At 43.7% G+C, this 16,454-nt stretch overlaps 1 protein-coding gene across 2 annotated transcripts in view; it reads left to right on the top strand.

The window, feature by feature from the left end:
- The first annotated feature begins 5,994 nt into the window (after positions 1–5,994).
- ELOVL5 (ELOVL fatty acid elongase 5) overlaps positions 5,995–16,454 on the top strand; it is a 97,258-nt gene continuing 86,798 nt past the window's right edge. For both annotated transcript variants that reach the window (XR_011650072.1, XM_058306892.1), the window contains exon 1: positions 5,995–7,910. Coding sequence is in view for 1 of the 2 variants with exons in the window: in XM_058306892.1 (XP_058162875.1) it covers positions 7,532–7,910 (379 nt within the window). In the remaining variant the exon portion in view is untranslated. The remainder of the gene's footprint in view (positions 7,911–16,454) is intronic.

Here is a 16,454-nt window from a genome sequence, read left to right as displayed (position 1 = left end):
TTTGGGGCTCCAAAATTCTTTCTTACCTATAGATGAAACAGCTTATGTCTTACTTACCCTCTTTATCATGAAGAAAACAAATGGTCTTCTCAGAGTCTAGTTCAAAAAACATTTATTGAACTCCGACCAGATAATTGGCATAACATGATGCTAGAAGTACAAAGATGAATGATACATTTTCTGCCCTTGAGTTGGGGAAGAGAGTTATAAGCAAACAATTATAATAATTATAAGTAATGAAACAAAGGCATGCACAGAGTGCTCTGTACATAAAAGGAATAGGAAAGAAACATTCTGTTCTAGGTCACATCCAGGGAAGTAAAAGGAATAAGATAAATGGAGAGAAAAATGAAGAGATACTATACAGATTAAGACCACGTAGAAGTTAGTCTTATCAGCACGGTGCAAGAGTAATAACACATTTCTAGACTTTATAGTCTAAAATTACCTCAGTTTGGGGCTCATAGGCTATCTGTCTGCTTTTTAAATTTGACATAACCATTCTACCAGAATACATCAGATAAGGGGCAGATTGTCATTTTACCATTCCAATTATACAACATTGTAATGCTATTTAAAAGGGAATTGATTGAGTGAGCCTGACATTATGGAATATATGTATTTGAAAAATTGTTTTTAAAAAATGTTTCACAACCAAATTCCAAGCAACAGATTGCAAATACAACTGAATTGCCACACAGACTTGTGGAATTTCATTTGTGTCATAAGATGCCACACTTGGAAGAAAGTGAACTTGAGGTTGTGCAAAGAAATTGAGCTACCAGTTTTTGACATGTAGTAGAATATCCAGTATTGCAGGTGCACAAAAGAAAGGCCTTTTTTGATATATATTGCAGATAACTAAAACTGCACCTGACCCAGAATGACTAAATCACTTATGGCTAATTTTTAGAGAACTTGTTTTGTAGATGATAGAACTAGAATACAAGCATATTCTGTATTTTTTTTTAAGAAATTCAGTTTATTTTTAAATTTATTTCTCTCCCCTTCCCTGTCCCCCATTGTCTGCTCTGTGTCCATTCATTGTGTGTTCTTCTGTGTCCACTTGCATTCTTGACAGGCAGCACCAGGAATCTTTGTCTCTTTTTTTTGTTTTTGCATCATCTTGCTGGGTCACCTCTCCATGTGTGTGGCGCCCCTGCTGGGTGGGCTGCGTTTTATTGCACTGGGTGGCTCTCCTTGTGGGGCACACTCCTTGCGTATGGGGCTCCCCTACGCAGGGAGCACCCCTGCATGGCACGGCACTGCTTGTGCACAGCAGCGCTGCACATGGGCCAGCTCACCACACAGGCTGGGAGGCCCTGGGGATTGAACCCTGGACCTCCCATATGGTAGGCGGATGCTCTATCAGTTGACCCACATCCCTTTCCCCACATTCTGTATTTGTATCACCAGCTCTAAGTATCTTATGGAGTACTTCCAGAACATACTACTTAACCAGAATATACAGCATAACTAAAAAAACCACATTACTGCTCTTTGCCAGTTGCACACAACTAGCATTTGGTTAGATGCTGTCAATTGTTTTTGTCTACTTCCTAGAAATCTTGAGTTCTTTAGTATGTTAAAGAATAAAATAAATCAATTATGGGTCATTTAAAATCTTTTTAGCATGGTTTAGCATTTATAAGAAGGTAAGAACTGACACCTGAGTTCAAATTTTAATTTTGCACCAACTGTCTTCACAGCCTTATATATGTCATTTAACCCTTCTGTGGCTCAATTTTCTCACCTAATTATGTGTTGAATGAGTAAAATGAGTTTATTGGGAAATACCTTAGAATTCTTAGGAAAGAGGCGGCAGACTTGGCCCAGTGGTTAGGGCGTCCATCTACCACATGGGAGGTCCATGGTTCAAACACCAGGCCTCCTTGACCTGTGTGGAGCTGGCCAATGCGCAGTGCTGATGTGCGCAAGGAGTGCCCTGACACGCAGGGGTGTCCCCCGCGTAGGGGAGCCCCACGTGCAAGAAGTGCACCCCGTAAGGAGAGCCGCCCAGCGCGAAAGAAAGTGCAGCCTGCCCAGGAATGGTGCCGCACACACGGAGAGCTGACACAACAAGATGACGCAACAAAAAGAAACACAGATTCCCGTGCCACTGACAACAACAGAAGCGGACAAAGAACACACAGCAAATAGACACAGAGAGCAGACAACCGGGGTGGGGGGGAAGGGGAGAGAAATAAATAATAAAATAAATAAATCTTTAAAAAAAAAATTCTTAGGGAAAGAATTGTTAGCAAATTTGACTCATTATTGAGATAAATATCATGAAAGTTTCTAATTTGAAAGTCCTAGATATTTAAGACAACTGATGCATTTATAGAAAGTGTAAGATATCCTAAATTCATACTTAAGATTTAATGATATTTCCTTTTCATCATAAATGTAGTTACAGTATTTCTTCCTTTATAATCCCCTTCCCCCCCAGAGATGGTTCCCTCATCTGTTTGCTTGGTGTTTTTGCTTGTTTTTGCTTGTTGTCTGTTTTTCCTTTAGGAGACACCTGAACTGAACCCAGGGCCTCCCATGTCAGAGGCGGGTGTTCAACTGCTTGAGCCACATCTGCTCCCTGTTCATTTGTTTTTTGCTTGTTATCTGCTTGCTGGTTTTGTTCCTTGTCAGTTTGTTGTTTTTGCTTGTTGTCTGCTCATTGTTTTTGCTCGATATCTGCTTGTTGCTTGTTTGTCTTCTTTAGGAGGCACTGGGAACTGAACTCAGGACCTCCCATGTGGGAGGCAGGTGCTTAACTGCTTGAACCACATCTGCTCCCTTTATATCAATTTTAAAACATTAAATATTCTTTTGGAAGATATTAATTTTTCATATTTAAAATTTTTTTAATTTTAAAAATAAATACATTTATTGTAATTGGAGACAGAAAATAGCATCCATGCATAATTTTAAAAAATTATTGTAGTTGGTATTTTCTTTATCTTCAACCTAATTTTTGGCCAAATGGCTCCTATTAAGAGTGGATCTTATTAATTTGCATTTCCACTTTTCATTCATTCAGTTGTTCATTTATCTACGGAATAAATATTTATGGAGTTCCTACAAGGTACTAAGTAGTATTCTAAGTGCTGGGATACAGCAGTAGACAGAACAAAGTCTGTGCCCTCAATGAACTTGGGGGGTCAGTGGTGGTAGATAATATTAAAAAGTAAATCTATAGTATGTTGGACAGTGCTAAGGGCTAGAGAGAAAAATAAAGCACAGTAAAGGGGCTCCAGAATGCGGAGGGGAAGTAGAGAGGAGTTGCAAATTTAAAGAGAGTGATCAAGATCTCCTTGAGAAGGTGACATTTATTTAGAGACCAGGAAGAAGGATATAAACCTTGGAGATTTCTGAGTTAGAGTATTGGGTATGGGGGAAAGTTGTAAGTGCAAAGGCCCTGAGGCAGTCCAGTGTTGGTGTACTCACAAGAAGGAGGGCATTGTGAGCGGAAGTCTGAGTAGCTTTAGAAGAGGTCAGAGAAAGGGCAAGGTGCTAAATCATGAAGGATTTTACAGGCCAGGATTTTAACTTTTACTCTTAGTGAGATAGAAGTCAATGGAGGGTTTAGAGCAGAGATATGAAATGACCAGGCTTTCTTTAAGAGGCTTACTATGGTTACTGGGTTGGGAATAGACTGTAGGGGGAAAAAACAGAAGTAGAGGTCCAGTTAGGAAGCTATTGCTATTGGGCAACAGTTGTTATGGCCTAGACCAGGTGGTTGTGGTGGAGATGGTAAAAAAGTGAACAGATTCTGGATATATTTGAAGGTCAGGAAGGCAGGGTTTTTCTGAGACATTTGGACATAGGAGGTGAGAAAAGACATAGCTAAGCATGACTGTAAGGTGTTTGGCCTGAGAAACTGGATGAATGTAGTTTTCATTTACAAAGTGGGGAGGACCATGGGAAGAATGAATGGTTCCTTTTTGGTTATGTTAGATTTGAAATGCCTTTTAGACATCCAAGAGGAAAGGTCATTAATAGGCAGTTGAATATAGAAACCTGGAGTTCAGGGGGAAGGTCTGGCCTGGAGAAAGACATCTAGGAGTCTGTGGAATATAGATGGGGTTCCAAGCCACAATAGGGGGTGATAATATCTAGAAAGTAATGTAGATAGAGAAAATTGAGGATGTAGGTCTCTTTCATTGCTCATTCTCTCCTGAATAGGGCATCAAAGAGTCTAAAAGGAATTGGAGAAGAAAAGACTAGAGCGTTTTGGTTATGTAAGCCAAAACCAGTTCGTGGTGTTTATAATAGCAGCCCGGAAAGTAAGACATCCCCTAAGAAATGACTGTTGAATTATCTTCATTAAATGTTTTCTTCCTTTCTTCTCTTCCTCTTCCTCCTTTTTCTATTTGTCTATTTTTAAATTCTGGTAATATGATTTTCCTTTCTGCTTTTCATTTTCATCAGTGGTCCCAAATCTCTTCCAGTCACACACTCTCAAGTACATTAATGGTCTGTATTGTGTTTGAGAAAGAATGATCTTGAGAATTTTGTTCTATTGTTACGCATCTGTAGTGAATTAAGAAATACAATGGAAAGTTTCATTAGAATGAATTTTATTTAGTAAGACTTTTGCTTCATTTAAGGGTAAAATGCTATCTGTGCTTAGGAGATATTTGCAAAGACATGACCTGTCTTTGAGGTAAGTGACTTACCTATGTTTGCCTCTGGACAATTAAAAGTTGACTACAATATAGGCCAAGGATGAACTATTTCTTTCTAAGGATGTTACTATGTGGTCATTGTTGAGTCCTATTTCCCTCCTCCTCCCCTCCTGGTCAGTTTATGGTTTTCCTTCTCTCCTATTTTGTGTCTTCTATTATCTTGCTGCCAGGGCTTTCAACTGGCATGGCTTATTTTTGCCGCCAGCAGTTGGAGATTAAAGACAGCTTCTTTTCCTTGGAGTCAGTACTGTACTTGCATTGTTACTTTGCTATCTATACTCCTTGTCTCTTCATTGCTGTTCAACAATAGGTAACTACAGTTTCTATCCATTCCTGTCCTTGATTATTCCTATTGATGGAATTATTTTATACTAGATTGTGAACTCCTTGAAGTCAGTAACTATGCTGGGTCTGGCATGTTATTTTCACAGTGGCTAACAATCTCTGGTAATTAGCAGATGCTCATAAATCATATGCTGAGTGAATGAGCAATTTGTTCTCACTCACAGGAATGAGATAAAGAAATGCTTTTCTCTAGGATACATAATACAACCCACTATAGGGGATTATCACATGGATGCTGTAAGTAACAGGCAAGGATTTCAACGTTTTGTTACTGTACGCCACCCAAGTTCAAGTTCAGTAGGGTAAGCATTGATGTGAGAAAAAGTGAGAACAGGCATAGAAGGTCTTAGAGGGCAGGGAAGGCCCCAGCACAAGTCTTTAGGACCCTGCTGACCAGGACATATCGATTCTAAGGCTAACTAAAACACTTTCCTTGAGCCCCACTATTTAGTAAGCCTTGCATTGAATTCTAAGAATTCCTTGATTTATTTTTAAAAATATACCTACATTTGAGTTGAGAGGCATTTCAGTTTTACTACTTTTCTTGCGGCGTTACCAGTGATGCAGTGATACCACAATATGGAGTAATTCATACTGTGGTCAGGTTAGTTCACACTCTAGGATATAAGATGGGCTGTCATGGGGAAAAGTTCTCCCTAAATTATGTAAGCATTGAAATCCTAAGTCTCTGTCTGGAGAAAGAATGCAAACATCACCTTACAAAATTATGTTTGAGAGGAGTCAATAGTCCTGAGACATGACTATCTGACAGTTGGAGGGAACTCTGGAGTAGAATATGGAAACACCAGAGTGATGACAGTGATGATGATGGTGAAGAAGTTTGCTCCTCCACTCACTCAACACGTATCTATTGAGCTCCTATGATATGCCAGGGACTGTGCTAAGATCTGTGGATAAATAATGAGCAAAACCCAACATGCATCCCCCTCCAATGGTGTTTAGAGTTGAGAGCAGTGGTCTTTAAAGTAGGGGTGGATGTATATGCTCCAAGATTAAGCAAAATGATACAGTCAGGAAACAACTACAATGCAAAGTGAGAACTACTACAATAGAAACCAAGATACACAGATTAAGAGTTTTCTCTCAAGGGGCAGATGAAAAGGCAGCCTTTGGGGGATAGGAAGAAAATATTAGAACTTCTATTTATTTTTCTTACAACCAGAAAATGTCTTCATTTAATGTTGAATGTATGACTTGACAGTTACATAGATTATAATAAAAAAATACAGATATTTTGGTAGTATGGACTTAAAAACATTTTGAAGGTGGCACAATGAAATTATGTGGTCTAAAATTGAGATTTTGAGAGTTTCAAATTAAATTGGAAACTTTTAAAATTCTGAGTGACAGACCTCGGATAGGGTGACAGAGAGCTGAATCAGCCTTGGCTTTGGGCTGCTGGCAGAAGAATGAAGAATAAGGGAGACACCTTGTCAAGCTCTTCTATGCTTATTTTTCCAGCATATGCTTTTTCACATGCCTCTTGACAGAAAGTCCTTGGTTAATCTGTGTATCTTGGTTTCCATTGAGGCATTTATCACTCCGCATTGTAGCTGTTTCCTGTCTTTACAAACTGGGAGGTCCTTAAAATTTCCTATTCTTAATACCTGGTATAGCAACTGGCAAACTGAAATCATTTATTGTTTCTGGAGTTGAATGGCAACTGACTTTTAAAATCTCAGTCATTTGGGTATGTTTAATTTACCTAATTTGTATATAATTTGCACACCCCTATTCCTACAGCAATAGCCCAGGGCCTGGAATGGGGCAGAGGAATGAAAAAACTTTATTGTAAATATATAAAAGAAAATTGCCTACACTAAATGGCTGATTGTGTTGGGTGTATGGACATGAGTGGTAGAAATCCTGCTAGAAGGGCACAAGGAGAAAGGCTTGATTTCTGGGCTTTGAGGTGTGATGAAGACCATAGGAAACTAGGATATGAAGGCCATAAACTGTCGATGAAAAACAGCAAGAATCTTTTACTTGTACCCTAAGCTCCTTTTAAGCGCTTAAATTTGACTAGCTAAATAAATACACATCACTTACTCCACTTTCTACAAGGCTTTTACAAGTCTTTGTAATAATTTCTACAGTAGAAATGGAATTGGTAGTGATCTGTAAAGCAAAGTGAGAATCCCTAAGAAAAACACACAGTAAATCCATTACAAAAAAGTAAAGTTAGGTCAACATTTTCTAAAATGCTTTTTTTGGTTGTTGCTTTATCTTGTTCAACTACGGACTTTGGCTCTGGTGGTCCCCGAAAGCCTGTAACACTTTCAGCTAAAAGCACAGACAACCGGAATCCTTCCAGAACTGCAGAGGAGACGCTATGAGGGTGGGCTTCCTGAGTACAAACGCGACTACACAATCCCACCACTTCCGGCACCAGGAGAATCAAGAGTTCAGGTTATCCGGACTTCGCTGCCGCTGTTGCGCAAGCTCATGCGTCCCACGCAGGCTTATTAGGAAGAAATGGGATGAAACGGCCGGAGACACGTGAACTAGAGGAGACCAACCCCAGCCTCCGCTCCGCACGGGCTTCGGATTCTGGAATTTACAATCACGAAAGTTCTATTGTCTGGCGATTGGCTCCGGGGCCGCATGACATCATAGCGCTTGATTCACCCTTCGGGCCCCTATTGGCTGGCCGCGCCATTGTGACGTCACGGTCAGCCCACGTTCTGATTGTAGATACCCGGCGCCTTCCTCTTCCCAGCGCGGCGGTTCCTTGTTGCCGGTCCCTCCCTCCGACATCCTCTCTCCCCGGCGTGACAGACCCGAGAGCCGGCCGGCCCCGGGCGCTCCTGCCGCCGCCTTGCTGCTCCTCAGCGCCGCTGCCGGTCCCCTTGCCAAGAGGTAAGCATCAGTTCCAGGAAACTTCTCCCGAGGCCGCCGCTCGGCCATGACACTCAAACGAGCGCGCCGCGGGGACACGCGGCTGCCGACCGCCCCGGCCCCGGCCCCGGCCCGGCGGGAGGTTGGCCGCCCGCGCCCCGCCCGCGCCCCGCCGCCCTCCGGCCTGGCCCTGCGCGGGGAGCCCGGCTTCCCGGGCGCGGACGGCGGGGGGCCGGGAGAGCCGTGCGGGCTGAGGCAGGACGCCGCGGAGTGTCGGCGGCGATGCTGTCGCACCTGCCGGGCGGGTGGCAGCGGCGGCCGAGCGCTGTTCCGCGCTGACAGGCGCCGCGGGTGGGCAGCCTCGTGCCCGAGAGGAGGCGGGACGCCGGGCTTCTGCGCTCGCGTCCGCGCGCCTTGGGGCGGGATTCGCGAATGGGAAATCCTGGGACGCTCCCTCGGGGACAGCTAGTTCCTGGGTGCAGGGGCGGATAAAACCTGGGTAAGTCGGGGGAGCTCTCGCGGGGTCGTGGATGGGGTCGGCCCCGGGAGCCGGGGCGCGCCCTCCCTCGCCCCGCGCGGAGTTCGCGGAGCCGGCGGTGCCGGGACCCTCCCGCCTCGCCTTTTTTTCTTTTATCCGCACGCCTCTGCCAACCTTCCGGACCTTCCCTCCGCCCCCAGAGGCGAGTCCGCTCGCTCGGGATCACTTTGGTTTGCTTTTTTTTTTTTTTTTTTTTAAACCTGAGAACTACCCCTCTTGGTTCTCGGGGAGAGTATGTGGCCGGTGGGAAAGCGAGAGGGCGGCAACTCGCAGGATGACCGGGGTGCCCCGTTTAGGGAGTCCGGGACCGGCCAGAGCGGCCGGCGGGGTGGGAGGCGCGCCGGCGGGGGCGGCCCTGGGCCGGGAGAAGCCACAGGGGCGCGAATGTTGTAGCGTCGTAAAGAAAAGTGCCCTTTTTGGTATTGCCACGCTAGTGAGAGGCCTTTGCCAGCTCTCCCTCCCGCTCCAAGGTGGGGGGAGTAATGCCTACTGCGAGAGTTGTTCTGATTGAACTCCGTCTTACAACCTTTCCGTGTTCTTGAACTTTAAAGTTAGTCGTTTCCTCTCCTTGAGATTGTGAGTTAAGCGCATCTCCCGGCTTCTTGATTGTAAATTTGGAGAATGTATCTGGGCAGGATTGGGTAGTGCGGTTTGGATAAACCCAGTGCCTGACGTATGGGCTGGGGAACCCAGAGGTACCGCTGGAGAATTGTGGGGAAGTAGCTGCTTCATTTAATTAGAGGGACCCGTGGCAGGAAGTGCTATATAGGGGTGACTGTAAGAGCTGATGTTGCTTGCTAGGTTTTGTAACTCATCTCCCTAACCACTTGGCAGATAACCTTTTGGCTTGCATTTATTTTGCTTGCACATCTCAGCCAGCAGCGTTTGGTGCAGAATCTACAGATAGTGAGACAGCTGGTTTTACATTAGGTGTACAGAACACGTTTAGCTTTCTATCTGCCGTTAGGTGACAAGTGGATCACTTTTTAGTCAGCTTAGATATTGCCAGGCATTCTCCAGGAAGGCTCCTCACTGGAAAGAAAAATGTTTCTCACTTCTCTTTTAGATTCTTACCCCACATTGTAACTTCTCATTGTCAGGAACTTTTCCTGTACTGTTTCTCTTTTTGCATTTGCTTTTCTCTTCCACTTTCTAACTGAAAACAAAAGGTGCAATGTTAATGATGATTGCAGATGACTAATTTTACAGAATATAGGGTAGAAGTTTACTGAAAAGTGAAAGCGAAAAGCATTTTAAAAGTTGATTGAGAGATTTTTCAAGAAAAGAACCTCTTAACTTCAGACCATTCTCATTCTCCTTAACTCAGTTTCCTTGTCAATACCATGTCACAGTAGTATATGGGTTTTAAAAGATGATGCAAATGAAAGAGCCGAGGGTGGGATCTACCAAATGGTGGTTCGGTAAATGTTTCCTTCTCTTCTGTTTCTCATCTTGAAGAGAGGAGAGTGAGGGTTGGGGGAAGTAGCAAAGAATTAAGTTTGTGAATCTCAGAATAAATACCTGAGAAAATATTCCAGACATGGTTTGCACATGATATCCCTTGGAAAGTCACTTTTGAAAATGAGGTTATTTCATTCCCTGGGATCAACAGAACTACTTTTTTTGCTCAGAGATCTTAATTTTTGGATGTTTACAGGAACGGTTTTGTCACTACCTCCCATTTGCTCTGTTTACATAATTACCTTCTAGAGGTGGGTACCCATCCTTGTGTCTTACTGCCAACTTGAATTATACAACTCAAGGCAAAACTGTTTACCTTCTTATAGTTAACTTTTATGATGTGAATAGGTGATTTTGCCTATTTCTTTCTTCACACATCCTTCTCCTCCCTAAGAAATTTTGTAATTATTTTGGATTCCTCCTCTGTGCCTCCCAGCTCTCCCATTACTAATGGAATAAACCTCCTGTTAGTTACTTGTCTTTCCTTGTGTGCATTGTTTCAGGTATTATTGATGTGGCACCTGCCTGTTAATGAGCTAAACAATGTGATAGATGCTTTCCTGTACATAATCTTTACAGCATTCCCTATGAAGTTTTATTCTCCATCTCTTTTTTTAAAGTGTTGAGAACTAAGGCCTAGAGAAGCCACATGACTTGTCTACGTTAGTAAGCTCTGTCTTCTACAATATACCCACTCCTTCCTTATCCTTGTATTTAATAAGATTATGTATTCAGTGGGCTGTGAGCCACTTGTATAGCTGCTACTCTGTAACTTAAAAATCTAACTTGTGCCTGAAAGGCCCATCTTCAAGCCATTCATGATTAACAATTTGTCATCTCTCAAATCTGTCTCCTTCCTTTTAGCCTAACCTTGATTCAGTTTTATTATTAATTCATTGACTTGACAGTTATTGAGTATGTGTGTGGGAGGGGGAGGGATGTTTGATACAAAAATGAATGACATGGTTTGATTCCAAGGAGCTTCCAGATTTAGACTTTACGTCTTATATTCTTATTCTTAATCTACACCTTAGACCAAAAGGGAGTCGGAAGTAGATTTCTGGAGGACTTGGCTGGCTGTATCTGGGAAAGCTTCATGGCAGACCTATCCATATCAGGTGCATCAGCTTCTAGCACAACAATGCTAGTTCACATAGGCTTAAACAACCATCTAACATGAAAAGTCCATTGGGTGGGACTTTTGTTCCTTTGCTCTGAGATCCTCTCAGGTCTTGGTTATGGTTTAGGTTGATTTTGCAAGATGACTGCCAGCAACTCTTTGCTCCCCATTACCTAGATTTTGTAACTCTTCTCCCTAATCATCTGGCAGATAACCTGTTGTGGTTTATACCTGAGAACTTCCCTTCCCACCACCTTCCAGATAGCCTTGAGGTGATTGATTTAGGCCTTGATTACATGAAGTAATAATGGGAGCAGTGGAAATCTGATAACCCTGGCGTCTATCCCAGAACTGGGAAGTGGAGTTAATTCCCACTTCACCTGGCCACCTGCTACAGCTACACTGAGGGGCCCACGGACTATGGGGGAAGTCAATCACAGTGTCACCTTTAAAGGTCTCCAAGATGTCAGTACTAAACAGATGATTAGGCTAAGCTAAATTGAATTGAATCAACATTTGAATTTAGCCTTAAATTTCTTAGAGGGCAGGTAGAGATAGGAGGCATTCTAGGAGAGAGGGAGTTTAGGAAGTAACCAAGTGTGGAATCATTAGCTAAAAATGAATAGTCCAGTTGGCTGAAGTTGATATAGAGGGCAGAAGTGGAAGAAAAGGTTAGAAAGCCAAGTTTTTGTTTTGTTTTTTTTTAAAGATTTTTTTAAAAGATTTTTTTATTTCTCTCCCCTTCTCCCCCCACCCCGGTTGTCTGTTCTCTATGTCTATTTGCTGCATCTTCTTTGCCTCTGTTGTTGTTAGTGGCACGGGAATCTGTGTTTCTTTTTGTTGTGTCATCTTGTTGTGTCACCTCTCCGTGTGTGTAGCACCATTCCTGGGCAGGCTGCACTTTCTTTCGCGCTGCGTGGCTCTCCTTACAGGGCGCACTCCTTGTGCGTGGGGCTCCCCTACGCGGGGTACACTGCGTGGCAGGGCACTCCTTGCGCGCATCAGCACTGGGCATGGGCCAGCTCCACACGGGTCAAGGAGGCCCGGGGTTTGAACCGCAGACCTCCCATGTGGTAGACGGACACCCTAACCACTGGGCCACGTCCGCCACCCTAAAGATTTATTTTTTATTTCTCTCCCCTTCCACCCCGCAGTTGTCTGCTCTCTGTGTCCATTCATGTATGCTCTTATGTGACCGCTTCTATCCTTATCGGTGGCATGGGAATCTGTGTTTCTTTTTGTTGCGTCATCTTGTTGTGTCAGTTCTCTGTGTGTGTAGCACCATTCCTGGGCAGGCTGCACTTTCTTTCGCGCTGGGTGGCTCTCCTTATGGGGCGCATTCCTTGTGCGTGGGGCTCCCCTACGCGGGGGACACCCCTGCGTGGCACGGCACTCCTTGCGCGCATCAGCACGGCACATGGGCCAGCTCCACACGGGTCTAGGAGGCCCTGGGTTTGAACCGTGGACTTCCCATGTGGTAGGCAGATGCTCTATCCATTGGGCCAAGTCTACTTCCCAAAAGCCAAGTTTTTGATGATAATAACAGCAAACTTTTATTGTGCTATTGTGTGTCAGATTCTACATTGAGAACTTTACATGGATTTATGTCAGTCTCAATTACTACTAATTAGTACTATGAGCATTACCACTTAACAAGCAAGGAAATGGAGACTCAGAAGCTTAGACACTTGCCACAGGTCACACAGCGTTCCAGCCAGGTCCTCTTGCCCCCTTCGCCCGCTCCTTCTCTGAAGTGTTTAGTAACTACTGCTGAAGCTTTTGAACTGGAAGGAGTGCAGTACTTCTAGAATATGAGTCTTGTCTCAGTGTATAGGCAGCATTGGTGTGGACAGAGCTAGAAATGTGGAGAGTGTCCTGAGGGGCTTCTAGAGGAGGCCAGGGCAGTGATGAGGCCCAAACTGGAGCTGCAGCCATCAGCACACACACTGGAGAGAGCTGTTTGTAGGAGATTGTGGCCAGGATAATGGTCTCTGTGACCTGGAGACCAATTGGATTTGAGGCCAATGGAGAGGATGGGCACACTAAGTGTGGGTGATAGCAGAAGGATGGTGTCATAAAAGAGGAAACTTTGTGATCAGATGGAAGTATCCCAACAGCCCAGATAGATATCCACACAAGCCATTTCTCCTTGAGTCAGTTCCTCTGCAAGGCCTGGGCCATGTTGTTTTGGCTGCAAGGGCACTTCACCCATTCTCAGACACACATTTTAACTTATCTGGGTAGGGATGTAGCTTATAATTGGTGGCATCTTAAAATTGCCACAGACATTTTTCCATATTTTAATATTACTGAAAGCAGGATGTTGTTTCCTATATCTTTCAGTAAAGTGTGATTGTTGAGAAAAGGAAAATCGCCATAATGCTTAAGCTCACAAAGCCAGTTGCTGGCAGAGCCGGGAGAAAGAACTGAAGCTTCAGGGTCATTTTTCCTTCTGTCACCTGGGTTACCTCAATTCACTTAATAGACATTAAAATAAACGTAGCTTCAGGATACAGGATTATGGTAAAGCACATGCATGCTTGTCTATTTGTTTACTGAAACTGAAGTAACTGGGAGAAGATTGGAAGGCATGGTTGCTTACATAGGATGCCTTATTCTTGCAACAGAACCTAATTGTCATGGTTTCTTGTCTTAATTTGCCACTGACCGTAAGCATATCTACTCTAGGAATTGGTCTCTTTTTCTCTAAAATGAAGAATTAAACTAGATGGTCTCCAAGTCCCTTTCAGAACTAAAAATTATTTTAATTTTTGCCAAGGGCAAATCCTTTGCTGCAGTTTGACCAGGGCTAGAGAATGAAAGTTGAGATCAAATAAGTCTCAGAAAGGAAGATGTCAGGATCAGTGATGGAAATTGCAGTAGCAGAAGTGGTTTTATCTTAAAAGGTTTAAAGCATGATTGCTGGAGATGTTCTGCCTAGCAAATTTAATTTTTCAGGAAAGTGACCTGACCTGATTTTGAGTGTCCATAACAGAACCTTACACAATAATTTCAGCTTATAAATGTAATCATTACCAAACTGTTTGGTTCCCACTGGACTCCTATTGATATGTTCCCTCCATGGGCATGTTTTTAGTTGACATATATGCATTTGCTTCTCAAACTGTGTGGTTCTTGGATTTTAAATATTCGTGCTTTTAGAAGGGCTAAATTCCCACCCGTCCCTTGTGCCTTCTGCCAGCTCTGAAGTACAGTTGTGTGTAATAATGCATTTTCAAGCAGTAGTATGTCTTAGTATTCCTTGTATTTTAAGTTTCACATTTGTACTCTTGTTCAATAGCTTGGTGCTGACTAAGATTTAGAAAATAGTTTTTGTTTTTAAGATTTTTAGCACTGATACTGTCAGGCTCTTTCTATTTCCTTGAAATATACCTGTGGTTTTGTTTTGTTTTTTAAGATTTATTTTTTATTTCTCTCCCTTTTCCCCCCCTCCCAGTTGTTTGCTCTCTGTGTCCATTCGCTGTGTGTTCTTCTGTGTCTGCTTGTATCCTTGTCAGCGGCACCAGGATTCTATGTCTCTTTTTGTTGTGTCGTCTTGCTGTGTCAGCTCTCTGTGTGTGTGGCACCACTCCTAAGCAGGCTGCACTTTTTTTCACGCAGGACGGTTCTCCATATGGGGCACACCCCTTGTGCGTGGAGCTCCCCTACACGGGGGACACCCCTGCGTGGCATGGCACTCCTTGTGCACATCAGCACTGCACATGGGCCAGCTTACCATATGGGTCAGGAGGCCCTGTGTTTGAACCCTGTATCTCCCATATGGTAGGCGGACACCCTCTCAGTAAAGCCAAATCTGCTTCCCCCTGTATAATCTTTATAGTTGGATTGGATTGCTGTCCTCTTACCAGCATGTGCTGGTTGCAGGTTCTGCCTTTTCTGCTTCTTCCCCCATCATCAGTCCTGTGAGCTTTTCAGTCCTAATCTCTTATAGGCCTATTATAAACAGACCTGATCAAGAGGTATGCTGGAAAATTGGCCCATCAGGTCTTCATTTTATTCAAGTTATTTATTCTGAACCCCAGAGTACCATTCCCCTTTCGTCTTGGCACAGCAAATGCTGCTCTAAAGTGATTGTTATGAATTTCTCCTTCCCCAAAGAATAGTTCTCATGATACCAAATTCAGTAATTATGCATTTGCTTCCCTGGGAATTTTTCAGTGTGATGTATTTCCCTTAGGGTGGTGTTCAGAGTACCTCTGCTTTAGACTTAAGCAGAAGAAATAATTTCTTTGATGTTTACAGATGTTGTTGATACCTCTCACTGCCCTATTCATTAGCTGATATACACGCTTGTGAAAATTTGTTTCCTTTTGACAGAACTGCTGTACACTCATCTCTTCCATGTACTTGAAGGCGTCTTTTAAGTAAGCAAAGCTGAAGGATGCAGGCTTGAAGAAGGTGCCTTTAGGGTTGGTGGCCTGTTTGGGATTCTGTCTCTGCCACTTACTATTGTATGGGCTTGGGCGAGCAAGTCATTCCAACTCTCCAGGTCCTGTCTAGAGCTTGGGGGTAATTATACCTGGGCCTACTTTGGAGGATGTTTGAGTGATCAGGATTGTACATGAAAGTTAAATAGGGTAGTGACTTAACATGGTAAAAAGACCCCTCTACTGTATAGGATAATCACTGAAGCATTGTGGGTTTTGTTTTCTTTTTAAGATGTATTTTTTACATTTCTTTCTCTCCCTCCCTCCCCCCACCGTTGTCTGCTCTCTGTATCCATCTGCTGTATGTGCTTCTGTGTCTGCTTGTATTCTTGTCAGTGGCACTGGGAATCTGTGTCTTTTTGTTGCATCATCTTGCTGCATCAGCTCTCTGTGTGCGGTGCCACTCCTTGGCAGGCTGCACTTTTTTCGTGCTGGGCGGCTCTCCTTACGGAGCGCAGTCCTTCCATGTGGGGCTCCCCTATGCAGGGGACACCCTTGTGTGGCACAGCACTCCTTGCGCACATCAGCACTGCCCTGGGTCAGCTCATCACATGGGTCAAGAGGCCCTGGGTTTGAACCCTGGACCTCCTATGTAGTAGGTGGATGCTTTGTCCATTGAGCCAAATCCATGAAACATTGTTTATAACTGCAAAAGATTGGAAAAGTCAGTATAATAAATGTCCCTCAGAAAAATAAATTATGGTTTGGGTGGTAATGGAATACTCTGTAAATGCTATCCATAAATTCATTCATTTTGGTCTCACAAGAACTTAAGGTAGGGAAGCAGTTATGGCTCAAGCAATTGGGCTCCTGCCTACCACATGGGAGGTCCCGGGTTCAGTTCCTGATGCCTCCTGGAAAAGACAAGCAGGACAATGAGCTGGAGTGATGGGCAGGTGCGACAGGCTAATGCAAAAAGATGATGCAACAAAGAGGAAAGAGGGAGAGATATGACAAAACAGGGAGCTGACATGGCTCAAGTGATTGCCTTTCTCCTA

The sequence above is a fragment of the Dasypus novemcinctus genome, chromosome 11 (assembly GCF_030445035.2).
Source record: "Dasypus novemcinctus isolate mDasNov1 chromosome 11, mDasNov1.1.hap2, whole genome shotgun sequence".
In the NCBI taxonomy this organism is placed as follows: domain Eukaryota; kingdom Metazoa; phylum Chordata; class Mammalia; order Cingulata; family Dasypodidae; genus Dasypus; species Dasypus novemcinctus.
Note: the sequence above shows the minus strand (reverse complement) of the source record. Positions and strands in the feature narration are given on the sequence as shown.